Source organism: Onychomys torridus, chromosome 11, assembly GCF_903995425.1.
Source record: "Onychomys torridus chromosome 11, mOncTor1.1, whole genome shotgun sequence".
NCBI lineage: Eukaryota > Metazoa > Chordata > Mammalia > Rodentia > Cricetidae > Onychomys > Onychomys torridus.
The window spans coordinates 64,958,468-64,984,892 of record NC_050453.1 but is presented as its reverse complement, the minus strand read 5'-3'; the positions used below and the strand labels follow the sequence as shown (position 1 = coordinate 64,984,892).

The following is a 26,425-nucleotide window of genomic DNA, read 5'->3' as shown; positions in this document are numbered from 1 at the left end:
CTCACAGGGGATAATAAACAAAGCAGCCAGCCGCCCTCACAGGAGCATGGGCACAGAAACCTCCTCCTAATTCTGGACTGTTCTCAGCGTGGGCAGAGAAAGCAGAGGACTGAACAACATTCCCTGGTCATGAAGGCAGCCAGTGATACTGAGGCCACGGCTCAGTGTCCATGGAAGTCAACAGAGCGTGCACTGGACGAGCAAAAGAAGACTGGGATGAGGTGAAGGGCGGCCTGCACCAGTCTCCTGACTGGCCACTGGAGAGGGTCTGCAAGGGTTTGGGAGTTGACAGGCATGATGAAGCCTTGTCTTGACTGGACACACGTGTCTTTAGGGTTTCCCTGGTTTCCTTGGAGCCCTGAGCTGTGATTTCAAGCTCTGCATCCCTCGATCTACACTTCGGTCCAACTCTCTGTCCTGATTCTGAGGTCCCACTGCGCTAAGGTTTTAGTTCCACATTGTTCAGGGCCACTCTTGGGTCAACTCCTAATTTGTTTAAACATTTAGTTAATTGGGGGGGGGGGGGTGTGCTCGTGGGCACATGCAGGAGGAGGTTTAACTTAGGGGAGTTGGTTCTCTCCTTTGCCCTGTGGTTCCCAGAGGGCAAACTCACCGGGCTTGGTAGCTTAGCTCCGTTACCTACCGAACCAGCCAAGTTAAACGTCGGGGCTAGGACTGTTCTCTTGCTCCTCTTTTGGCCACACAACAGGGGCCCATTCCGCTGGAGCAAGAGTGAGAAAGAAATGAGGTACCAGTCAGTGTGAGCTCTCTGCCTCCAGACCCCAAGCCTGTTAGGAACAAAAAATGCTCCTTACACACCTGGGAGACCTGCTTAGCTGTCTGCACACGGGCAGAGAAAGGGAGTGTAAACCTACTCACACCAAGTCTTGCACTCCAGGATATGAACTTTCAGCTACTTTGAAGCCCCTCCCAGGGAAACACGACCATTATACAAGCTTACAATGACCCACAGTTCAAAAGGCGCACAGGGCAGAACAAACAGACTTAATTAGCCAAAAGTGTAAAATTAGCCAAAGCTGTAAAAGAAAAAGAGACACCTCCCTTTTTTAAGGGGGGAGGGGGCGGGCCAGCACATGCCACAGAACCTGTGTGCAGGTCAAAGACCAGCTTCACTGAGGGGGTTTATGTTGGTTCCAAGGGTGGAACTAAGTAGCCAGGCTTGTGACCCACTCAGTTGTCTTTTCTATGCTGATTTTTTGTGAGATAATAGCTCAGGATGGCCTTGAATTCTGCATGTAGTCAAGAATGACTTTCAACTCCCTTGCCTCCACCTACCCAGGTACTGGAATTGGAAGTATATTATACTACACACCCTGCAAAAACCGTAAGCTATTGTTTAGAAATCTAGAAGTTTTTTCTAATAAACAGCTCTGTGTGAGTAAGTAAGAGTTTGGGTTTGTTTTATTTACCCATCAATTAGTGAGTCTGTTTCTTCTCAACCATGCTCATTCAAATCTGAATTCTAGGTCTAAGCAAAAGTCGGGTATTATAATTGATGGTTCTCTGTGGTCAGAAAACACATGTGCTTACAGCAAATGCCCTAGCACCTCAGCACCAGCTTGGAGCCTACTCCAACAACTCGGGGCAGTTCACACTGCTGTGATTATTTACATAATTACAAAGCAACCAGTAACAGACCAAGAATAACTTGTTTCATGCTGCATAAAATTAGCTTTCTACAATTCTTGTGATTGCATCCAGGTACCAGAGCAAGCCAAACTGAGTTTCTTGCTGTCATTTGTTAAAAGAATTGTCCAGATATCCTGATACATGGCACATGTATAGGCCAGGCTGAAACCAGAAAGGGAATCTTACCCACAAAAGGGAATTTTAAGGGGGTGTCTGATAGGAAATCACAACATGTCCACACGGTTGGGCTTGCCCGGCGGACCACCTAATTATTTCCGGTTCAAAATAGCCATTTCCAGGTCAGAACATCTCTCGTGGCGTGCGCGTTGCCATGTAATCTAAGCGCATGCGTGGAGTAGCCACATGCGGTCCTGTACGCATGCGCGCCCCACTCTTTAAAAAGCCGGCGCCATTTTGCACAGGTCTCTCTCTCCTCTTCTTCTCTTCTCTCCTCTCCTCACTCACGTGTGTGCTTCACACAGGCCTGTCACCTCTATCCTCTATCCTATATTAATAAACAGCTCTTCTGTGGATTTGTCGTGTTTGGAACGTGTTCCTCGCAGGGTAAGGGCGCCGCCTAAATAACTAACAGTGTCAAATAGTGGGAGATTGAGAGTATCTGTGGGGAGACATGTAACTGCCCTACATCCAGTAAAGGAGATTCTTGAAGAGTTCTGTGAATTACTCTACTAGCAGAGCTTATTCTAGATCCTTCTCACACCCTCTTTTGACAGAACCACCAGGTTTCAAACATGCGAATCTACCCTGATGACCTTATCTTCAACTAATCACATCCCCAAAACTAGACCTCCAAAGAGTTGGGTGAGGTTTTGTGGTAGCTTGAATGAGAATGGTCCTATAGGCTCCTATGTTTGAATACGTGGTCCCTAGTTGGTGGAACTGTTTGAGAAGGATTAGGAGATGTGGCACTGGGACAAACTTTGAGGTTTCAAAAGACTCATGCAATTCCCAGTGCAAGCAAACAATCACGATCTCTCTTAGGACCTCCCTCCCTCTATCTCTCCTTTCTCTTCTTCTCCCTCTCCTCTCTCTCCCCTCCCCTCCCCTGCCCTCCCCTCCCATGGTTTAGATGAATCAAGATATGAGCTCTCAGCTGCTCCTTTGTTCTACAACCATGGACTCTGACCCTCCAAAACCAGAAGACAAATTAAATGCTTTCTTTTATAAGCAGCCTTGGCCAAGGGGTTTTTTCCACCCTCTATCTATCCACAGACCTTCAGGCTACTGTAGCTGCTGTTGGGATTCCAGGGACCCAAATTCTGGTCCTCACACTTGTGCAGTAAGCACTTGACCCACTGAGCTATTTCTCCAACCTGACAGTACATCTTTAAAGCATGAGACATAGTTTTGATAATTCATGGAAAGGGAGGAGAGTTTTATGTGGATGATGAAAAACTAAAAGTTTAAAATGAAGGGTTTTTTTGATTTTGGTTTTGGTTTTGGTTTTTTGAGACAGGGTTTCTCTGTGTAGCTTTGCGTTTTTTCCTGGATCTTGCTCTGTAGACCAGGCTGGCCTCGAACTCACAGAGATCTGCCTGGCTCTGCCGCCCAAGTGCTGAGGTTAAAGGCGTGTGCCACCACCACCCAGAAAAATGAAGTTTTAAACAATAAAAACATCAACACCTAAGACAATCTCTAAAAAGCCATACTAACAAGAACCATTGCATTTCCTTTTGATGATTAAATATTCATTCTCTTTTATACCACAGTACTTATTTTACCTTTGACCTTGACCTGAAGGAGAACTATACCAGTCACTATCAGCGCCCAAACCCCACAGCCTTCAGATGTAGTCTTCAGGAATGCCACTCTAATTATCAGTGTGGCCATACTGACCTAATTCTTCATGACAGCCACTAGGCAGGCACAAGGGCAAGAGAGCTGGAAAGCTCAGAGCCAAATTTGGGAATGGCCTCCTAACAAAATGTCAATGGTACTTAGCAGTGATGATGCCGTGAGCTATTTCCTTTGCGCAAAATAAACTTTCAGATTCCCTATCTGGGCTTCAGTAAACCTCAGTCCTCAGGAACCCTTAGGAGTGGCATAGAACCATACTTCCCCAAGAAAAGAGAAAGAGAAATAATAAAATGGCAATTAAAATAAAGACCAACAGTCTAATAAATATCTCAATCTTCTCATAGCAGCCCCATCTCTCTACTCCAAAATTCAGACGACCTGAATCAAGACAAATTTATATCTGGGATTCCAAAACCATCATCAGCCATAACCAACCCACCTCAGACTTTGCTCCTGACTCACTTGGCACCACTTACCCAAACCAAAACATGGCGTCGCTCTTGGCCCTTCTTCCTTCCTTCCCATATCTCCCCACAACCTCTCTGATTTACCCACCCCAATGCCCATTAGCAGTGGTCGGTGCTACTCAGAATGCTCACTGCCCTCCGGTCTGCAGTTCTACCAAGGCCCTGTAGGTCAGGCCTTTCTCATCTCATGGGGGCCACCTCAGGAGTTCCTATCACTGAAAGTGACCCTGCTGGCTTCCACGGCTCTAGTTTTTGCCTTAAAAAGCAAATCACAGTGTGTGTTTCAAATAAAGAAAACATTTTAAAAATATAAGCATACCATCCAAAACCCAGATCAAGTTGTTTTCAAAAATAAAATCAATTCATGTATAAATGTGGTTAAGTAATTGTGAGAAGACAAAGCAAATAAAAAGCTTCTTTCCAACCTCCTTACTTCTTTCCAGTTTTCACATATTTAACATAAACTTGGGGAATGTGTTGTATTTGCAGTTACTCAAAGTCAGAGCTGCCACACCCACCTCACCAGTTTCCCTACAACACCGTCTTACAGTAACACAGCAGACTTGCTTCAACTAAAGTGCCAGGGCTGATGCATTCTCATTACCTAGCAGCCACAGTCTGCCTGGCATCCCTAGTCCTCAGACAAGGTCCTTCCTGTCCAGGGCTACAAGTAGGGTACATAGCCACAGTCTCCCTAGGCTGCTCTAGGCTCTCACAGTGTCTTGGTCTTCCCAAGTTTTCAGATGACCTTAACCATTCTGAGCATCAAGAATTAGCTAGCTATGTTAAAACACTTCAGTGTGCTTTTTCGAGAGGTTTCTGGGTTGGAAGAGGAAGATCACAGAGGTCCATGTTTATCATCTGTTAAGTATTATTTTGGTGGCCACAAAACAAAAACAAACAAAAACCACAACAGAAAATAGCGAGGAAAGCTAGATCTTATCTGCCAATTTCAGTTCCTGGGGCAAAGCTCACATCACAGGAGCCAGGGTGGGCTTTGTCCTTTGTTTCTTATTCTGTGTGGACCCCCAGGCTATGGGGTGGTGCCCCACATCCAGGGCTCTCTCCCCTCTTTAATCTTCTCTGAAGCTTCCTTGTGTACACACTTAATGTGCTCTACTGATCTCCTAAGTCTCTTCTAGACAGTTAAGATACAGATGTATTCTATATATCATCCAGCCAGTCAGAACAGAGTCCAAGAACGGAATCAAGAGAATTCTGAGTGCTTGTGAGAAAACAAGACAAAAGTCTTGTGACCCCAGTTTCTGTGAAACACAGAATTGGTCTTGGAATGTGTTTCCGTGTTCCTCCCATGTGTAGCGAACAGGAGTTGAGTTCACTTCAGCTGTTGAAATTCATGCGCCTCTGTGTTTTTGCCACATGTGGCTTGTCCTTGTGACAGTACACTTTGCTCAGGTGACTCTTCTTAACCCTCAGAGTATAAACTGTCTGATGCTCCAAATAAAGTTGGCTACCACATGAGCCTATACTCAACCTCATTTTTAGGCCCTGCTCTCAGGTACACCAGAGTGGTGAACAAACCCCACTGCCTCCCAGCCCACACTCTGTAGAAGGAGGTAAGTGCATGCCACCCACACTCAAGAGTGCTCTTACAGTCTAATGAAACCTCCTTTTGTAGCTAAGCGTATCCCACCTTGGGCCACAGGGAGCCTTTCTAGTCTCTCACACAGCCTCACTGTGGCTTCCTTTGCTTCCTGAGTACTCCTCTATTTCTTGACTCGGCAGCAATTACCTGGCTACCTGTGCATGCTCCCTGCTTCAGTTCTACGACCAGTACTTCTTCTCCAACAAGCCTTGTGACACACGAGAAGATCAGGCGACAAGGTGGCAGACTCTTTCAGGCCCTCCTCCCCTCCTCTTCCTCTTATTCTGTTTTGTTTCTATCTATGTAGTCTTGTTCTTGGAACTTGCTTTGTAGACCAAGCTGGCCTTGACCTCACAGAGGTCTGCTTGCCTCTGCCTCCTAAGGGCTAGGATTAAAGAAGTGCACCACCATGCCTGGCTGATTAGAGATCTTCTTGTACATCGGATTCTGCATCTTGAATTCTTTTTTTTTTTTTTTTAAAATGAGGGCACCAAATCTCATTACAGATGGTTGTGAGCCACCATGTGGTTGCTGGGAATTGAACTCAGGACCTCTGGAAGAACAGCCAGTGCTCTTAACCTTTGAGCCATCTCTCCAGCCCTGCATCTTGGAATCTTAAGAGAGTTTTCTGTATCTACATAGAATATCAACCATATTACAAAAAAACCAAGGCCCAAGGGCTAGAGAGATGTCTCAGCAGTTAAGAGCACTTGTTCTAACAAAACACCTGAGTTCAGTTCCCAGCAAACAACCACTGGTAACTTCAGCTCCAGGGTGTGCATACTTACATAGATACACTCATGTACACACGCACACATCATATATACACATACACACACACACACATACATTAAAAAAATTAATAAGTCTTTAAGCCAAGGTCCAACTTCCACCCCGTTAGCTCGTGTTATTCTGGCTCAGTGGACTGTATACCTGTAACAAACAGGATGGCACTTAAGTGTCAAGTGTGATGGCACTATGCCGTACCACCTACATGTATCACCACATCTACTTTTCCCAGCAGCTCAGGAGTTACTGAGGCTGACTGAAAGGCCTCCCATCCAGGTCACACACTGTTGCAGCAGAGGATACCTTATCCCAACGTCACTTCCCTACTTATAACACAGCCACCAGTACCCCATGCTACCTGAAGGACTGGCAAACCTGTTTAAACGTTAGTCACACCAGGCTGAATGGAACTGAGAAAAAAAAGGAAAACTGAGGCTCGGGGCGGCTCAGTGCTCTTCAGTCCCAACACCCATACCAAGGGGCTCACAGGTACCGGTAACTCCAGCCCCAGTAGACCCAGCGCTCCCTTCTGGAATCTGAGAGAACAGGTACCCACACATGCACAAACACACACACACACACAGAGACACACATAATTTGAAATTAAACACATTTTTCTTGAAGATGAAAGCTACCGCATTTCTCACAAAGTTAACTTTGTTTCGCTTAAAGGCCTATCTTCCTTTCTGAAATAGTCTCTTTCTTTGTTTCCCATTGGTGCCCATGCCCCTTTTTTATGAAGTGATTAAGACAGATAAGCTGCATTTGATCAAAATCAAGTGGCCACTCTGTGTCCATCTCCCTCACCCACACAGTGGCTTAAATCTCCATATCACAGTAATGGCATTCAATAAAGGGGTCAGCATGTGTGCATGGCACACAGAGCCCGGGCCATCTTCTCCACGTGCTCCCTCCAACAACAGCAATCTGCCTCTAAAACCAAACCCATGAGTCCATATTACAGTTTCCTTTGCCAGAATCCTGCCCCACCCCCAAAGCCTCCTCAGCAAACATCTGGACAGAAGCACCCCACCTCAGAGCACCCTTCAGTGATGAGGTGCAGTGCCCTGACCTTGTTATCCTGCTGCCTCAGTCTCCCAGGTGCTAATTTTCAAGAGGGGACACCACAGCTGGCTCTAATGCCTGGCTTAATGTCTCTTTCGATATTTCGTTCTTTGAATTATTCTCTACACGAGTTACTAAACAAGGCACAGTTTCAGAATCACAGAATCACAGAAGCAAACGTAACTGTTCCAGCTTTAATAACAGCAGAAAAGGAGGCAGCCAGAGGGCATTCCAGATAGCAGGGTAACTGTCTTAGATCAAGACAGCAGAGCGAAGCATTTTCCTGTGTCCTGAAACTAACCCAAACACTGAAAACCTGAAACCTCAGGCCTACTCTTCAGGGACTGCCTTGTGAGGACAAAAAAACAACAATAAATAAATAGGTAAGTAGGTAGGTAGGTAGGTAAGTAGGTAGGTAGGTAGGTAGGTAGGTAGATAGGTAGGTAGGTAGGTAGGTAGGTAAGTAGGTAGGTAGGTAGGTAGATAGGTAGGTAGGTAGGTAGGTAGGTAGGTAGGTAGGTAGGTAGGTAGGTAGGTAGGTAGGTAGGTAGGTAGGTAGGTAGGTAGGTAGGTAGGTAGGTAGGTAGGTAGGTAGGTAGGTAGGTAGGTAGGTAGGTAGGTAGGTAGGTAGGTAGGTAGGTAGGTAGGTAGGTAGGTAGGTAGGTAGGTAGGTAGGTAGGTAGGTAGGTAGGTAGGTAGGTAAGTAAGTAAACAGCAAAGTGGGAGACTATGCTCAGAGAATAGCAAGACACTGAATGCACACGTAGCTGTCACCAGGTGCAGACTCCCAACCTCTCTTATCAGCCATCGACTGACAGACGTTAAGATAGAGGGGTCTCAGATCCCTGTTTCCTACCACACTTGCAGCTTCAGCTGCATCGCAACAACAGAAGGCAGGTGCCTTGGAAGGAGCTCCCAAGCAGACATGTAGTCTTCATGCTAAATTCAGGTTTAGCAAAGACTCTTCCCAGGCCTTCAACACAGACCTCCAACTTCCGGATTATTTTTTTCTGATGTTTACAAAACAGCCCTCAAATAGAACAACTTAGGGCAGACCATTATCAGTAACACATTTTCAAAGTCTCAAATGAAAGACTCTCTGGAACATGAATTATTCATTGTTCCCACCTGGGTATTGGTTTCCTAAACAGCCAGTAACACTAATTACAAGGTAAGAAAAAACACCATTACCATATCCAGTAAATTACCAACATGAAAATATAAGCAGAGATACGGCATCTTCCAATAGGACTATTTTCAGCCAAAATAAAATTTTTGTTCCATTTCAGCTAAACCAGGCTTAGTTTAAGGAGATCTCAGGCCAAGATGGCTCAGCAGGCAGAGGCACTTGCTGCCAAGCCTGATGGGCAGAGTTCAAGCCCAGGACCCCCATAAAGAAGAGCACCAATTCCTGCAAGTCATCCCCTGACCTCCACATGCATACCCATGCACATAGAAAGAAATAAATAAATACAAAAATGCAAACAAGCTGGAGACACACGCCCTTTAAGATCCCACTTCCCCACAGTAGAAGACAACTGTGCAGAGTTACTGTGAACAGTTGTATTGGAAATGTCCCTCAGAGACAAGAGATTATGTCTGCCGGGAGCACCACCCCTAGGACAGCAGGACAGTGAACAGGTTGCTCCCAGACCATCAGCTGCCCTCAGCCGTAAACACAATCCCGCTTTCTGTGGGAGCTCCCCCAGTGCCCTGAGCGCTGTCTGAGCCTGGGCAAATCCTCCATGGAAGACAGAGGGTGGGCAAGAGGACTGTGTGAGCAACGTGTGCTGCAGGGCTCCCTCTATACCTCTTTTCGCCTGACAGACCCCCCCTTCGGAAGGGGGGTCACCGCCACTGGAAGGCGGGAAGAGCGCCCGGCTAGCTTGTTTTTCTTCTAGCTGCAGCTGGAGAAACTCAGACGTTCCCAGCCAGTAGACTCTTTCTGAACATAGTGTAGGCATACTAACAAATGCTTTGAGATGGTTAAAAACAGATTTATCCCCAGAACCAATATCCTAAGAACGGGAAGGAGCAGAGAAAAACTAGAAGCACACAAGACCCGCTGGGGACACCTGGCCAGCCTTGGCTTCTGGGTATCCCTCTGGTTTTCCAAGTTATCAGCTTTACTACTACTAATAACCTGCAGGCTTTGTGATCTCCCCTGCCTGGCTGCAAATAACACCCGCAGCAACAAGTTTTTACTTTCTATCCATGGTATAGGCTAACGAGATTATAAACTACCCGCATCTTTTCTTGGCTTCCAAGAAAGTGTAATAACTACACTTTCCAGAACACAAAAAGCGCCTACCTTTCCCAGTGGTCATGTTGTCAGCGATCTGGTAGGAGATCCAAATGCTCTGAGTCCTCCTCACAGCAGCTCAGGCTTCAGCAGCCTCTCCTCCCACACCTTCTTCAGGAAAGCCAATACTGTGACTACTGCCACCTCACTCCAAAATAAAAGCCTGGACTCCTGCCCTGCGGTTTTCACAACAGCCAGGGAGGGAGAGCCTCGATCTGTCTTTACTCAGACAAGAAGAGTCTCCTTCACAGCTTACTCAGGCCTTACAAACCGACTCTCCACTCCCTTAAGAAACACCCTTTCCCTAACTCCCAGGCACCATCAGACAAGTGATCTCAGCCCCACTTGGAAACGACACGGGCAATCCCTGCTGCTCACTCCACTGAAGCTGCCCAGAGACTGGCTCTCCTAGGCTATTTTGAGTGGGCTTCTCCTCGGCACAGCTCACCACATTTGCTGGCCTGGGAGCACATCACCCACGTATCTGTGAGTATGGAGGCCCTTTCCGAAGACGCCGATCTCTCCACGCCTGAGAGGCGCACAGCCTAATAAACAAGCAGGGGAGAATGGGACCATTCTCCCCTGAGCCACTTAGGCAGTACCGCGGCCTCTAAAGCCCGTAGGTGGATAATGGAGGGTTGGCTGCCTAACAAAGGTTGGCCTTCAAATGAAGGCTTTGTCCTCGACACACCTGGCAACAGCCTCACCTAACCGTGCTCATCAGTGGTTTGTGTTCCGGCTCAGAGTTCTCACCTCCAACAAAGTTGAACACGAGGTAACATTTTGCAAGTTATTTTCAACTCTGAAAATGTAAGGAAGGCCACATTTGGCAGCAATGTGACACCCTAGGTGCTTGTGTATGTAACAAGTTTATCATTATCTGTTCACTTAGTGTGTGGCTTGATCTCTAAATAATATTTTGTTCTTTCCTTTAGCTAATATTACTGCATTTCCAGGCATTTAATCAACATGATGCTTTCTAGATTCCCTCATCGATAATGTTAGCCTCTCTTAGGAAACAACACCGTGTGAATTTTCTAACCAAATTATGTCCATGGCCTCATGTCAATCAAAACATAATTCAAGACTGTTAAGAGGCTGTAGATAAAGGACACTGTTTAGTCCATAATTAATGCTCTTTCATGCTGAGAGTCGAATTCTCCTGTAAGCAGAGCACATCTGCTTGACCTAAAAAAAAAAATTTACACAGAAAATCATTTGCTTTTGGAAAACCATAGAAGGGAAAACTGTAATTTGTTCTTCAAGGGGTTTGCTAATTATATGGAGGTGGGAAAAAGAAAAAGAAACATCTATACAACAACATATTTTTAATGCCCATATTTTTGCCAGACAAGGCTGGGTAGCCTAGCAACAAGGAGGAATCCTATGCAGATGAAGTGTTCTCTTCAGACAGCAAGCCCATTTTACAGTCGTCACTTGGCTATGTCTGCAGTGCTCATTTCAGTCACAACCATGTCACACTCTCAAACAGTGAAGCCCACTGCTTTAACAGGACACGATTTTAAGCATGTCAAAAAACAACCCAAGATGAGCATTATCTCTTCCTTAGGAGGTTTTGTAAAAATATGTGTTCATGATAATTATTTTCAAGACCTGTGCGCGCGCGCGCGCGCACACACACACACACACACACACACACACACACATACACATGAAGACATTAAAGTAGGAGGGTCTAGATAGGGAGAATAAAGGGCCAGCAGAGAAGAGGGATAAGAAGGTCAATGGGAGCTGGGTGGCAGTGGCGCACACCTTTAATCCCAGCACTCAGGAGGCAGAGGCAGGCGGATCTCTGTGAGTTCGAGGCCAGCCTGGTCTCCCAAGCGAGTTCTAGGAAAGATGTAAAGCTACACAGAGAGACCCTGTCTCAAAAAAAAAAAAGGTCAATGGGGTAAATATGATCACAGTGGACCATTATACATGTATGAAATTGTCCAAAAGTTAAATACTCTTTTGTCCAAGTTAGTGCTAATTTAGAGCTCCTGTTTCTGACTGAAAATACCATCACCACTCACAGGTAATAAAAGGAAAAGAAACAGATGGATCACTCATCAAAATCTTAGATTTTAAAAAACATACAAGGGATGACCTGCAGAACAGAAGGGAACATCTGCCAATTATTTATGAGCTGAGTCCTATGATCCAGAAGTCTAGAAAGAATTCATACAGCTCAAACCATGAAGACTTAAAATAGCACAGCTTAAAAGTGAGCAAAGGGGTCAGCAGATGGCTTAGCAGGTTCAAGTGCTTGCTGTCAAGCCTTAGCGCGATCTCTGGGGCTCCCACGGCGGAACGAGAGGACTGACTCCAGGAAATTATCTGCTGGCCTCCATTTGAGTGCCATGCTGTGCGAATGTACAAATAAATGTGATTTTGACATTAAATGTGGAGACTGCTTGGAGTAGAATAGAAGGTGAGCCAACATGTCAATAATTCCAGTGCACGCGCTGACTGCCACATTACCGTTGCCAGGGAGCCGACTCTACCAAGTGGAAACACTTCCAAGTGACTGACAGGGGTCACCTTCCACTGCTAGTGCTCTGAGGAAGAGACTGTACAGTCACTATCACACAGAATCAAGTGCCCAACAAACCACTGGGTTCCAGCACAGTGACTCACTTATTCAAGATAAGGGAGACACTGGCTGGGTGGTGAGTGAAGGACAGCTGGCAGCAGGTCCCAGCAGCAACTATGAAGCAGCTGATTAGAAACAGAAGAGCTGCTGTGGGATTCCTGTGGACATGCTGTGTAGAAGAACCGCTAGGATTTCTTACATCTATCCCTGAATGCTGACACGAGGCCACTCAGTTGTTACGTGGTTGTAATCCGTGTAGATAAAGAACAATGGCCGCAGGTGTACAAACATAACCTGCAGCTTACTACCTGGGATCTAAAGCCGGAGTCTACCAGCTTCCTTCCCTGGAAGGCAAAACTGAAGCAATCTGACACCGCACTTATGTGCCTGTCTACCGTTCTGTCGAATGGTTTCCAACGTGCAGAAGCAGAGGCTGGAATAGCAACAGATAGAATCCCAAATTCCGGGTTCTTGCAGCAGCAGAGAATGCCATTTGTCTGGCTGCTTTAGCAGAGAGAGACTAAACATTATCATTAGTGCACGGAATCCATGATGCCACCTGCAACACTAGAGAGGGCCCGGATGGGAAGGGGGACCTCTCCTGCTCCTCCTAGTACCAAATAGGTTCAAACTCCACATAAATAAAAACAATGATTTCAGGAGGAAATTTAATGCATAGTCCAATAACCTGAAATACGTTTTTTAAAATCATAAGTGTGAATTTACTTTCTAATGGTATTCTTTTTATGCTGGGAGGGAGAGAGGGAGGGAGGGAGGGGGGAAGGAGGGAGAGGGAGGGAGAGAGGGGGGAAGGAGGGAGGGGGAGAGAGGGAGAGGGAGGGAGGGAAGGAGGATAATTGATCATTTGGGGTATCAGCTCCATCTGGGCACTGTGCTAAAGGTTCTAAACTATGTCAGTATTCTGTTCAGTGCTCTGGGTGGCCTCCACCAGGAAGATCAGGATGGGTGAAGAAGTAATGTACATTCCATTGTTACACTGTCATGTGCTACACGAGCTCACTGAGAAGCGGGCTGTAGAAGCAAGGCTGGCACCCCAACTTCAGGCCCAAGCATGTTGATGCAAAGTGTCTTCCAAGACCCACTGACACTGTGACAGGGCAGCAAGAAAAAAAATAGCCCAAAAGTAAAACACTGCACCCCTGAGAACAGATGGCAAGCTGTTACCAACAGAGTGCCTGCAGTGGAAAAGAGAAGCCGGACGGTTGGCAATGGGAAGCTCAGCCTCGGAGAGAACGTTCTATTGGGAACTCCAGCTGACTGTCTCAACGTCCCCCGTCAGTTTCTGCTGGATACCGTGAGCACCCAATTTCATGATGCCATCTCTATCTGTTGCTGTTTGTTCTTTTACTTGGAAGCCTCACCCAAGAGGACATTCTTCCTACCTGGGACTCTCTCCTCAGGAACTTCAAGTGGCTGCCATAAAGGGGCTTCCCTAGTAGGCTTTGGCTGGATGTTCTGAGGACCTGATTTGATGATGTTTAACTATCTATTACCTATTTATTCTTTTACTCTGCTTGCTGTACATTTAAGAAACTCATTCACTTACAACAGAGAGCAGAGCTACTACTGGAGATCATTCTCCATACCACATGCATCACAAGAGGCCATAATGATACCAGGGACCAGTATTTCAGGAAGTGGAAGTCCTAAGCACAGAGATGCTCAGAATGTTCTAACTTAGCATGACGACCAGCATGGCAGGAGCAGAGAGAACTTTCAGAAAGAAAGAATGATGTTAGAAGAGGGGTCTAGGTCACATTACCAGGCCTGGGGACCATTAAATTGCAGTCTGGCTTTGAGTATGAATGGGTGATCAACAAGACCTCAATTGCATCCTAGCAGGATTACTCTGGATGCTAAATGAACAGAGACTATAGACATGGGGGAGCCAAATGTCCCGATGCTGCCAGGATAGCCCAGGCAGAGCATCCCGAGGTCTGCACCAGCCAGCCAATTAGTGGAATGATGAGAGAATGGATTAACTAATGGGTTCAATGGAGCTTCTGAAACAAAGCCAGTGTTCAGTCCACCGGCCTGGAGAAGTAGATGGAGGGACCTGACTTTTGAGACCTAGAAAACCTTATTGAAACATCTAGTATCTGTTGAGAAACAGTTCAAAAGCATTATTGCCATGAAACTGAAAAATGCAAAAATGGAGACTGGTTTTCCCACTCACCATTTGCAGACTGTATCATATTTCCAGACTTTTGGACTTCATCAAATTTTGTAAAAATGACATTCAACCTGTTTGAAAACAAAACATATATAGATGGAATATCAATATCACCATTTATGAATAACAAACACTATTAAGCTGACTGCCCCTGACATGTTAAGTTTTATTTCGGTTGCTGTGATAAAATACACTAATAAAAGCAAGCGAGGAGAGGAAGGGTCTATCTCAGCTCACAATTCCAGGTTACAATCCATCACTGTAGAGAGTCAAGTCCACAGAAGTCAACCTGAAGCAGTTAGTCACACCCACAGTCAGGAGAGAGAGAATGAATACACACCTGCTTCCAATCAGCTCCCATGCATACAGAAATCCCACCCAAGGGAACTGTGTTGCCCGCGATGGGCAGGTTTTCCCACTTCAACTAACACAGTCAAGACAACCCCCAAGGACATGTTCACAAGCCAATGCAGCTAGGCGCTCCTTGAGATGCTCGGGTGAGCCTAAATTGTATCAGGTTGACAATGAAAACTAACCATCAGCCCCCACACCCAAAATGATCAATTATAAAAGCCACTTAGCAAGAATAGTAACCCCTCAGGAATTGATAATATCCAATAACTGAACAGCTAGACTGGCTCCATCACTGGTTTAAAGACTCAGTCTAAAAGATCACACTTGGGGCTCAAGTGCTAGCTCTATGGGTAATGGTGCTGCTGCACAAGCATGAGGACCTGAGTTCGAATCCCCAGTACCAATGTTAACAATTGGTTGCGGCCATGCACACATCTGTAACCACATAACCACAACGCTGTAAGGGGTGAGAAACAGGAGGATCACTGGGTCTCACTGACCACCAGCCTAGCTTCAGGTTCAGTGAGAAAGCCTGTCTCAAAGGGAATAAGGTGAGTGAGTGACAGAGCAGGTCACCCGGTGTCCTACACACACACAACAGATAGAAAACTTCACTTTGTTTTAAAAGTTCTCATTTCTCCTGCTCCTTTTGAAGCAGACTGCTACTTCGGATAAAGTTTTCATAATGTGCTATTTTCACACTACAGGCTTTCTCTGACGTGTGATAATTCCAAACGTTATAAATAACTCCTTCTAAAAACAAATGTTGTGACTGCACACGCTTCAGCTTAAGAAATCGACACGGCAGTTATAATAGCAGAGTATCCCACCTTGGCATTTAAATGCACGCAAAACTGCTGATGGGTCAAAACACTTATCCTAGCTGACTCGGAGACCAAGAGAAAAGGCACGCGATGGAGCATCACCTGGAAGCAAAGGCAGAGGCCCGCCCCAAGCCAGAGACCCGCTCACTCTCGGCAAACAGACGCGCCAAACCACGGCACTCCGGTTCAAACAGCCGCCCATTCCCGGACCAGGCCAGTCGTTAGCGCTTTCTTGCCCTCCCTTCTGAGAGCTAGCCATTTCACACACGGTCTTTTCTGAACCAGAATGGAAACTCCTTGGAGGCTGAGATGAAGGTCACCTGAGAGCGTCACAGCATGGTATCAGAGCTGGTACTTGGACATGCTGCTGCCTTCTCTCTGGAATACTAAATACGTCACACACGCTGCTCTTAGTTCATTCGTTTACTCAATGATGCAACAAATGCTCACGTGTCCAGTCGGTACCCAGCTCAAAGCTAACTAGACACCGAATGAGAAGGATGCTTCCCTCTGGAAGCCAAGAACACTACTGCAGATGAAGGGGTGAAACTGCCGTCTTCGGTACCTCCCCTCCCATCCCACAGGAGAGATCACTAATCTTCTCAAAGCTCCCAGGTCCAGGCCCAGCTTCGGAATCTCCCAAATTTACTCCAGACCACCACTACCCACAAATCAAAGTGGGGACCAAAATAAAAGTCCAACCGCCACCTCAGGGCCAGACATGAGTAACACTCACTTTCAAATCCAGTGGTTACTGAAGATCCGGAAAGACGGCTTAATGTCAATTCTTAAGATGTTTCCATCACCTTCCCTTTTAAAGCAACAAAGATCTTGGATGGACGGACAAGCCCATAAATAGGCTCACTTCACAGGTTGCCAGGGTGTGCCCTGACTTGGGTACCATTTATTGTGTCACAACCACACCCTCTGCCATGCCAGGAGCATGCCAGCAGGTTTACAAGTTAGGGCAGAGGTATCCCGTTCATCCGGCTGTCTCTGAAGTTTCTGGAAGAAGGTGAGTATTACTTCCATTCTTGGGACAGTCCCAGTTACAAAAGGCACGTGAGAAAACAGTATTGTAGCATCTCTCCAAGGGGTGAGGGCTACACACTGTGGTAGCCTTACCAACCAGGCAGGAGAACAGCCAAATCAACACCACTGGTCCTGGTAGCTGTCTTCACTTGGAATTCCCCCTTTCCATCACTGCCACACTCCAGGTTAACTCCCTCACCTGTGCTCAGTAGTGCCCCCAGGAGGGCTCCTATCATGGTTACACCTCAGAGGCCTGCAAGCTGGCTGTGGGCAGCTGAACACCAACAAGCAAGCCCTCCTTAGGCATGGAGTACTGACTTTCATCTGCTAGCTTCAAAGGATTTAAGAGGCCTCTCCTGGAAACCATCAACGGTACAGATATAAACAGGTGAGTTCCAGGGCTCCACCCTAGTTTCACTTCTGATGTGGTAATTAGACACCTGACAAGAAGCAGCTTAGGAGAGAAAGGGTCTATTCCAGCGCACAACTCCAGGCTACAGTCCATCACAGCAGGGAGTCGGGACAGCAGGACGCCAAACCATCACACTCAGCTGAGCCCCGAGAGAAGCCATGTCTGTGTGCTCACTCCATCTCTTCACTCTTACACAGTTCAGGATCCCCAGGCATAGGGAATAGCGACACCCGGAGTGGGTTGGGTTGTCCCACAAAAATAAACTTTAAAAAATTGCCCCCCCCCCCCAGACAAGCTCACAGGCCAACCCAAAGTAGATAATCTCTTCCCAGATGGTTGTAGGTTGGGTCAAGTTGACAAGTAAAGCTGACCTCTCACCCTCTGAAGCTATCAAATTGTTTTAGTTTTTAATCTTCAGATTTTAATTTAATATCTTGTGGCTTGGGGTATGCCTCAGTGGTAAAAAAAAAAAAAAAAAAAAAAAATCCATCAAGCCTTGAATAAAACTCCCACTATCCTCAAAAAAGAAATTAAGTTATTAGTTTGACAAATCACCACTACCATTTTGCCCTAGTTTTTCTGAATCTGAATATTTACAGTAAATTCAACCCAAATAGTTTATTGTACACTAAGATTTATATTTAAATCTTTGCTAGAATTTTTTAATAATGTAAAATATAAATTTTAAGTCCATCCCTAAGAAACAAATCCTGAGACTCTCAGTCAACAAACTTCATCCAAACACTAAAAGCTTCTCTTGCTCAGTTTAAGTCCCCCCTCCTGAATAAGAGTACCAAAGTTTCTAACCTAGAGAGGGACTGAAACACACAAGTTGGGGCCAGTGAGATGCTCAGTCGGTACTAGTGCCTGCTGCCGAGTCTGGCAACCTGAGTCCGAACGCCAGAACCCATAAGGTGAAGAAGAGACCCTCCTCCCACAGTCTGTCCTGGGCACACCACATGCATACTGTGTGTGTGTGTGTGTGTGTGTGTGTGTGTGTGTGTGTGTGTGTGTTTAAAGAAAAGAAGCATGCATTCAAAATATCAACCGGTGGTGCAGGCCTTTAATCTCAGCACTACAGAAGCAGAGGACATGATGAACTCCAGGCCAGCCAGGGCAGACCCTGTCTCACATTCATACATACATACATACATACACACACACACACACACACACACACACACACACACACACACACACAAACCCCAACCTGAAGGAAGAGAATAAAGGAAAAATCACAAAGTTTAAAACTTGTACCTGGGTTTGATCCTCAGCTCAAAAAAACCTTGTACCAAGGACTGAGGAGATGGATCAGTGGCTACAGTGTTTGCCCCCTGAGCACAAGGACCAGAGTTCAGATCCCCGGAACTCATGTACATGCTGCGTAGGCGAGCTGGCCCTCCTATAAATCTGGTCTCAGAAAACTGAGACAAGGGATTCCCTAGAGCAAGCTTTGAGTTTGAGTAGAAGACCTCACCACATTAATAAGGCAGGAGAGTGACTGAGGATGGTTACTGACAGCAACCTTGGCCCTTCACATGGACGCTGGCTGGTTTTATGCCAACTTGACACCAGCTAGAGTCATCTGAAAGGAGGGAGCCTCTATAAAATCCAGCTGTAAGGCATTTTCTTAATTAGTGATTGATGGGGGAGGGCCCGTCCCATGGTGGGCAGTTCCATCCCTGGGCTGGTGGTCCTGAGTTCTATAAGAAAGCAGGCTGAGCAAAGCCATGATAAGCAAACCAGTAAGCAGTGCTCCTCCACGTCCCTGCCGGGTTTGAGTTTCTGTCCTGACTTCCTTCAATAATGAACAGTGATGGAGAAGTGTAAGCTGAATAAACCCATTCCTCCCTCAAGGTGCTTTGTTTATGGTATTTCATCACAGCATAGCAAGAGTGACCAAGACAGCGTGTACATGTGTACCTGTACTCACACACGAGTCCATACATGTACAAACACACACATATGAACCCATACATACACACATGTACACACAATCACAGTTTAAGCCATCAGCTACAGCCTCAGCTTGATTCCCCAGAACCCACATAAAGTAGAAGGACATAGTCAAGTGTTGTCCTTTGAGCTCTACATGGGTGCCATGGTACACCCACCATCAAAGTCATAAAATAAATGTAATTTAAAAATTAAAGCACTTTTATTCCCATCTGATTATCTCATGTACATCACAGGGTCCTGGAGTCGGGCTCCATCCACTGTTCAAAGCAGGCCTGCATCAAGGTCACATGTCCTGACGCACCACAGCAAATGACTCCTATGCTCTATTCAACATACCATGCCACATTCCCAGTGCCCAGGACTCCAGAAACTCTTCCACAAAAACAGAGCAGAGAAAATGAAGAAGCCAAGTCCAAAGAAAGGAGTCTTGGCTCTGACTCATTACTGTGTGATCTCAAAAGTCAGTTGGAGTCTCTGGGCCCCTGCAGTTTCTAGGGACCTAGGAACAGGCTTGGGGAGTTGTGCCCCTTTCGGATCATCGAAGATATAGAAAGCCCACTGTTACACTCTTTTTAATTCTACCTCTAACGAGCCATTTCTAGCTCAGGTGTTCTTGGGCCTAGTAAGGTGCTGTTTCTACTGGAAGTGACACAGCTCAACAGAACACTAACTTGAGGATATAGTCCCCAGGGGTTCTCTGCTATTTATAGGCAGGTATGTATTAGAACGGCTTCGTTCACTAAACCAAATGTGTACGTTTGCATGAGGTGCTGGGTGTACACAAGATATAGGACCACAAAATGACGAGTGCTGAATGTCTCAATGCCAACCCCTTTGAAAGGTGTGGGACACTGTAGTGTTTGAATAAGAATTGCCCCTATGGGCTCATAGTTGAAATCTTGGTCCCCAGTTAGTGGAAGTGTTTGGAAAGGATTACAACAGTGGTTCTCAAGCTTCCTAATGCTACAACCCTTTAATATCGTTCCTCATGCTGTGGAACCATAAAATAAACCCCCAACCACAAAATTATTTGCATTGCTACATCATAACTATAATTTTGCTGCTGTTATGAATTGTAATGTAAATATCTGTGTCTTCCAGAGGTCTTGGGTAACCCCTGTGAAAGGGTCATTTGACCCTCAAAAGGGTTGCAACAGACAGGCTGAGCGTCACTGGATTAGAAGGTGTGGCCTTGGAGGAGGTGTGTCACTGGAGGTGGACTTGAGATTTCAAAAGCCCCTGCCATTCCCAGTTAACTGTCTGCAAACGTAAGCTCTAAGCTACTGCTCCAGCTCCATGCCTTCTCCCCCCCCCCCCCCCACCTATGATGGTCATCCAAGTAACCTCTGGACCCACAAGCCCCAATTATGCTTTCTGGTGTAAGTTGCTTTGCTTATTGTGGTGGTTGGAATGAAAATGGCAGCCATACACTTTTACAAAGGAGGCGGCCTTGTTGGAGCAGGTGCAGCCTTGTTAGAAAAAGTGTATCACTGGGGTAGGCTGTTCAAGCGGGACCCAGTGTCACTCTCTCTTCCTGCTGCCTGCAGATCCAGATGTAGAACTCTCAGCTCCTTCTCCAGCACATGTCTGACTGTGTGCTGCCATGCTTCCTGCCATGACGATACTGGACTAAGCCTCTGAACTGCAAGCCAGCTCCAGTTAAATGCTTTCTTTGGTAAGAGTTGCCATGGTCATGGTGTCTCTTCACAGTGGTAGAAACTCTAACTAGGGCACTCACGGTGTTCTGTCATAGCAACAGAAAAGTCACTAAGACAGACGTTGGTACCAGGGAGTGGGCCCGTGCTGCCGTGCTGTGACGGGCCCGACATGCTGGGTTTGGGTATTTCTGGGGGGAGGGGAGCGGGGGATGTGGAAGACTGGGGGACTTTGGACTAGAAAGTGGTTGAACGCTGTAAGCATAGCTCAGTCGGTCATTCTAGTAAGAGCTTGGAAGACACTTGTGCTTGAGAGCAACGTGGACTATGGAAGCCGGGCTCATGAAGATGTTTCATGGAAGAAAGGTAACTAGACGCAATTCTGATATTGTGGCAAAGAACGTGCTTTTTGCCCCGTCCTAAAAATCTGCCTGAGGCTTAACTGAAGAGTTTTGGATTAATTTTGTTGGCAGAGGAGATTTCAAGACAAGCCTAATGTTGACTCTGTTGTGTAGTTATTAGTGATCACTCTTGTGCAAATCTACAATGAAAAAGACCAAGTGGACAAAAAAGAAAAAAGAAAACACCCAGTTTGAAGAGAAAAAGAGCACCGGGAAATTTAACAGTAAAGCTTCGGTTAATGCCGAAAGAGATAAAAAGAAATAGAATAAAGGGAATGAAGTCCTCAAGGAGAAATTCCCATCCAGCTAACCCTGAGACTTGTGGGGGAAAGGGCCTAAAGAATGACTTATTCCTGAAGAGCAACAACAAATCAAAAGTTCATGCAAACGTAATTCAAGGAGAGGGGCAGATTCCATCCCAGGACGGCAGCAGAACTTCACAGCTTTAGCACGTGGATCTGGTGTTAAGAGTCATGAAGGAGTTCTGGAGTCTTCCTCCATGGTTAAGGAAAGCTGCTAAGGCCAGGCCTGTGGCAGTAGAGTCCCCCACATGGAGGCCTAGAGAGGCAACTGCATGACTCTTTGAAAGTGAAGTACAGATTACGTTGGAGACCTGAAGATGTTGGAGATGCCAGAGCCAGGTGATGTCTGCCAAGGAGAGCTGCTAACAGGGAGTGACACCAGCCCAGGAGAGAGAAGTGTGCTGCAGTCAGACCGGCTGGGAGGGAAGAGACATCTAAGCCTTTTGACACTAGAAGTAAGCCTATAGGAATCAGAGCTTGCTCTCCTGGTTTGCTATCTTGCTTTGGGCCAGCATTTCCTCATTTGCCCCCCCACTTTTGGAATGTTAATGCATATTCTGGGCCATCATATGACAGAGGCATGTAAGTAGCTTTTCCGTTTTCCAGGGGTTTACAATTGAGAGATTGAGTCTTAGAAAGGACTTTGGACTTTTAAACTGCACTGAGCCTGTGACAGAGTATGTGGCTGTGTGAAGTTGGACTAAACACATTTTGCATTATGATGAGGCTACACACCTACGGGGCCAAAGAACAGAAGTGGTGGTTTGATTGAGCATAGCCTCTAGAGGCTCACACATTTGAGTGCCTGGTGCCAGTTTGGAAAGGATTAGAAAGTGTGGCCTTGGAGGATGTGTGTCACTGGGGGTGGGCTTGGACCTTTCCAAAGACTTACTCCATGCCCAGAGAGTGCATGCTGCCTGCCTGGTGTGGATCAGATGTAAGCTCTCAGCTCCCACTCCAGGACCAGGCCGCCTGCTGCTGTGCTCCTCAACGTGATGATCATGAACTCTAACCTCCTAGACACACAAGCCCCAATCAAATGCTTTCTTTCATAGGTTGCCTTGGTCACGGTGTTCTGTCCCAGAAAAGTAACTTAGGTATGGAATGAGGCCAGACGTCGGCATGAGTATCCGAGGTAGGTCAGAGTGGGGGCGGGGCGCCGAGGGGAGCTGTGAAAGTCCGAGACCAACCTTGGGGGCCAACGGCTTTCCTTTTGGAGACAGAGCTCTTCAATTCTGCTGGGCTGGCTGAGAAGGGAGCCCTAGGGATATTCCAGTCTCCACCTCCCTGGTGCCGAGACTACAAACACATGCCACCACAGGCGACTTTTTAAAGTGACTTTTGAGGCTCAAACCTAGGCACCCTTGCTCACAAAGCAAGCATGTTACTGAGTCGTCTTCCCAGCCCCCCAAGTCTTATTTTGAGGGAATAAGATAAAAGGCTCCCACTGACATCTGGTGTGGAGAGGACATCTAGCCATCAGCCTCATAACCGTGCATTCTTTGGATAAAATTACCACGTCAAAGACAGGAGCATGAACCAAGATGAAACCTGAAAAGGAGCAGGGGGTGGTGGAGGAAAGGACCCACAAACACACACAGAATCAATAAACGCTTACAACATATTGGTAAGGGCCAGCAGGCAAAGGCACTTGCTGCCGAGGCTGACGTGAGTTCAATCCCCAGTGCTCACGTGGAGAGAACTAGTTCCTGCAAGCTGTCTTCTGACCACACACAACATGGCACAAGGACCCCCATACACAGTGACACAAATACATACATAAAAAAAAGTTAAGTGGAAAAAGGAGAAAGTGAGCACTCACCGGGACTGTGGCAGCCCTTTCTTACTGAGGTCTGCCCTCACACGTTCGCCTACATGTCTGTAAATCTCCACCAGACTGTTTATTGCTGCATCTCTAACCTAGACAGAAGAGAAGAGATCTTACAGGTCTTCATGTCACTCCCCAGCTCGATCAGATAGAATCTAACAGTCTATATGCCACCCCAGTTTATCACCAGCCTACCAGTACAACCATGCATGCAATCCCCGTACATGCCAGACTAAGCAAAGGGCACACGTGGATGTTTTCACTCCCATAAAACAATCCCAAATCACAGAAAATCCAAATTGTAGAAAAAGTCCTCAGCTTTTTAAACAGACCCCCAAGTTCTCCCCATCTTCAACATGTGATCAGGAAACAATGAACTATGCTACAAGGCATCAGGTATGTGGTCATCTGAATGAGAATGGCCCCAGTTGGTGGAACTGTTTGGGAAGAATGAAGAAGCGTGTCACTGAGGGTAGGCTGATGGTTCAAAAGCCCACCAGTCCCAGTTAGCTCTCTCTGCCTGTGCTTGGGAAACAATGTGTGCGCTTTCAGCTCTAACGCCAAGCTGCCAAGCTCCCTGCCATGATGGTCATGGACTTTAACCTTTTGAACCTGTAATCCCTACACAAACTCTTTCTTTTACTTTTGTTTTGTTTGTTTGTTTGTTTGTTTTTTGGAGCTGAGGATCAAACCCAGGGCCTTGCGCTTGCTAGGCGACCACTCTACCACTGAGCTAACTCCCCACTCTTTCTTTTATAAGTGGCCTTGGTCATGGTGTCTCTAGCAACTAAGATATTGTATAAGAACATTACGTAATGCATCAGCTTCATGTGTAAGGAGATTAAAACAAGAAACAAAAATGAGCAATAAATGACCTGCTACAGGGGCCCTACATTCAAGGAATTTACAGTGCTAAAACAAAGAAACACCACATACAAATGCCACTTTTCACAGAAGGCAGGATGTGGTCAACATTCAGAACCAAAGATCATAGCAGAAAGGTAGAAACAGGGCTGCTGGGTAAAGTGCTGGCTCTGTAGGCACAAGGTCCCTGGTGACCCCTAGAGCCCATGTGAAAAAGCCAGGTGGGCACATCTTTATACTGCCAGCACCAGGAAAGCAGGGACAGATGATGGATCCTGGGATTCAATGACCATCTAGCAGAGCCTATATACTGGATTCTAGGACAGTGAGACTATCTCAAAAAATAAGTTGGACAGTGCCTGAAGGGATGATATCTAAGTTGTCCTCTGGCCTCCATGGCCATATGCGTACACACAGGCATGCTTGCACGTGCACACACACGCCCCTACAAAGAGAGAGAAGGTGGGGAGGAGGGAGGGAGGAGTCACGTCAGTGCTCAGAAGAGTCAGATTCTGCCAGGTTCAGAAGTGCAGCAGACGGTCAGGACCCAAGGCAGACCCTGCTGCTCAAAGGCAGGAGGCACTTGGGCCTCACGAACTGCAGGCGACACAAGGGCATGCTCCACAGGCGGCAAGATGAGGGTAAGAACAGGACGGATGTGTTTTCTTGGGGAAAATTCATGGAGTACACATTAAATGTCAATGTACTGATCCTAAGGTTCTTTAATATGAAAACGGCAGGTGAGGTCATTGAGATGGCTCAGCAGGCAGAGAGGCTCCCAACCAAGCCTGACAGCCTGACTTTGATTCCCAGATCGCAAGCAGAAGGAAAGACCTGCCTCCACAAGGTGCCCTTTGACCCTCACAATGAGCTCTTTACAGATGCAGACGGTTATTTTTAAAAACATGTGGTTATAGGAGAAAATACTTTTGCTGTTATATGGAACACTGAACTTCCTGGAGTAAAAATATTATGTCTGCGTGTTATTTCCAAAAGGTTCAGAGACCAAACACACGTCTTCAAGTACGTGACGCACAAGCAGACATAAAACAGGTCTGCCAGGGCTAGCTGACGGACCCAAGAGCTCGCCCGACTGCTCTCCTGGCTTTTCAGGGAGTTTACAATCTTGCAAACAAAAAAAAAAAAAAAAAAAACAAATTTTAATATGGAATGGCAAAAGGGCCAGGTAGGAAGTGTCAGGGATGCAACAGGTTGGTTATAGATTTGTTCTGTAGCAATGAAGGGAAGTATGAAGGTGTAGTGGGATATTTTACACTGTGTGAGGACGTGTCACTGTGAGTGGCTTACTAAAGAGCTGAACGGCCAATAGCTAGGCAGGAGAGGATAGACGGGACTTCCAGGGACAGAGAAGGAGAGAGATCTAGGAACGTGGAGACATTGATGAAGACAAGTCAGACACACGGTAGACAGAGGAGAGGCATCCGAACCATTGGGAAAACGTACATTAATAAAAGGAGGTTAAGTTATAAGAGCTAAGTGAGAAAACTTCTAAGCTAAAGGCCAAGCCTGCATACTTGTGTCACTACTGGGGAGCTGGTGGCCCCACAAAGGAGAGTCCCACAAGGAAGCCTAGAACATGAAGGAAAAAGGAGGGAGGGATACAGGCAACAGTCCTGACCCTGTGTGACCTGGTGTCACATGACAGGTCATGATCTCTATGAACCTCCTCTTCTAATAAATCACACCACATTCATCTTCTCTTAAATCTCACGCTGCATCCACCAAAACTCAAATGCTGAATCCCTAAGCCCAGGACCTCTAATTAAGGTTTGGAGCTGGGGCTGGACAGACGGCTGAGAACCTGCACTGCTCTTACAGAGGACCTGAGTTCAGATCCCAACACCCATGTCAGGCAGCTCACAACTGCCTCTAATCCCAACATCATATGATCCAACAGCCTTATTTGGACTCCTCAGGTACCTGTATTCACATGTGCACACACATAAGTAAAAATAAAAGTTAATCTTTTTATAAAGTTTTAGGCATGGAGCTCAACGGTTCAACAGTGGATGGCTGAGGTGACTGGCATTAGTGAGGCAGGGTGGCGCAAATATTCCTGTAGGATGCAGCGTGCATGCCAAGTGCAGGGTGTTTTATGTGCAGAGATCACTCCAAAGGCAGATGTGGGGGCGGGGCTAGAGCGGGGGGGGGGGGGGGGGGGGGGGGGGTTCGTTACACACCAGTGAGGCCCCAGCCTTAATCTCTAGCTCTGCCAAAGAAAGAAAAGGAATCTGAAGGCAGATGTAGCTGTGAGGATTGTTTTCAGTGTTTAGTAGAGAATCCCCA

General features: G+C 46.5%; 1 protein-coding gene across 42 annotated transcripts in view; it reads right to left on the bottom strand.

Annotated features, from left to right (window-relative positions):
• Positions 1 to 26,425, bottom strand: part of Clasp1 (cytoplasmic linker associated protein 1) — a 226,928-nt gene that overhangs the window by 119,979 nt on the left and 80,524 nt on the right. For all 42 annotated transcript variants that reach the window (XM_036202616.1, XM_036202603.1, XM_036202617.1 and 39 more), the window contains exons 7-8: positions 23,249 to 23,346; positions 14,491 to 14,558 (exon numbers count right to left, since the gene is read on the bottom strand). In XM_036202616.1, the coding sequence (XP_036058509.1) occupies positions 14,491 to 14,558; positions 23,249 to 23,346 (166 nt within the window). The remainder of the gene's footprint in view (positions 1 to 14,490; positions 14,559 to 23,248; positions 23,347 to 26,425) is intronic.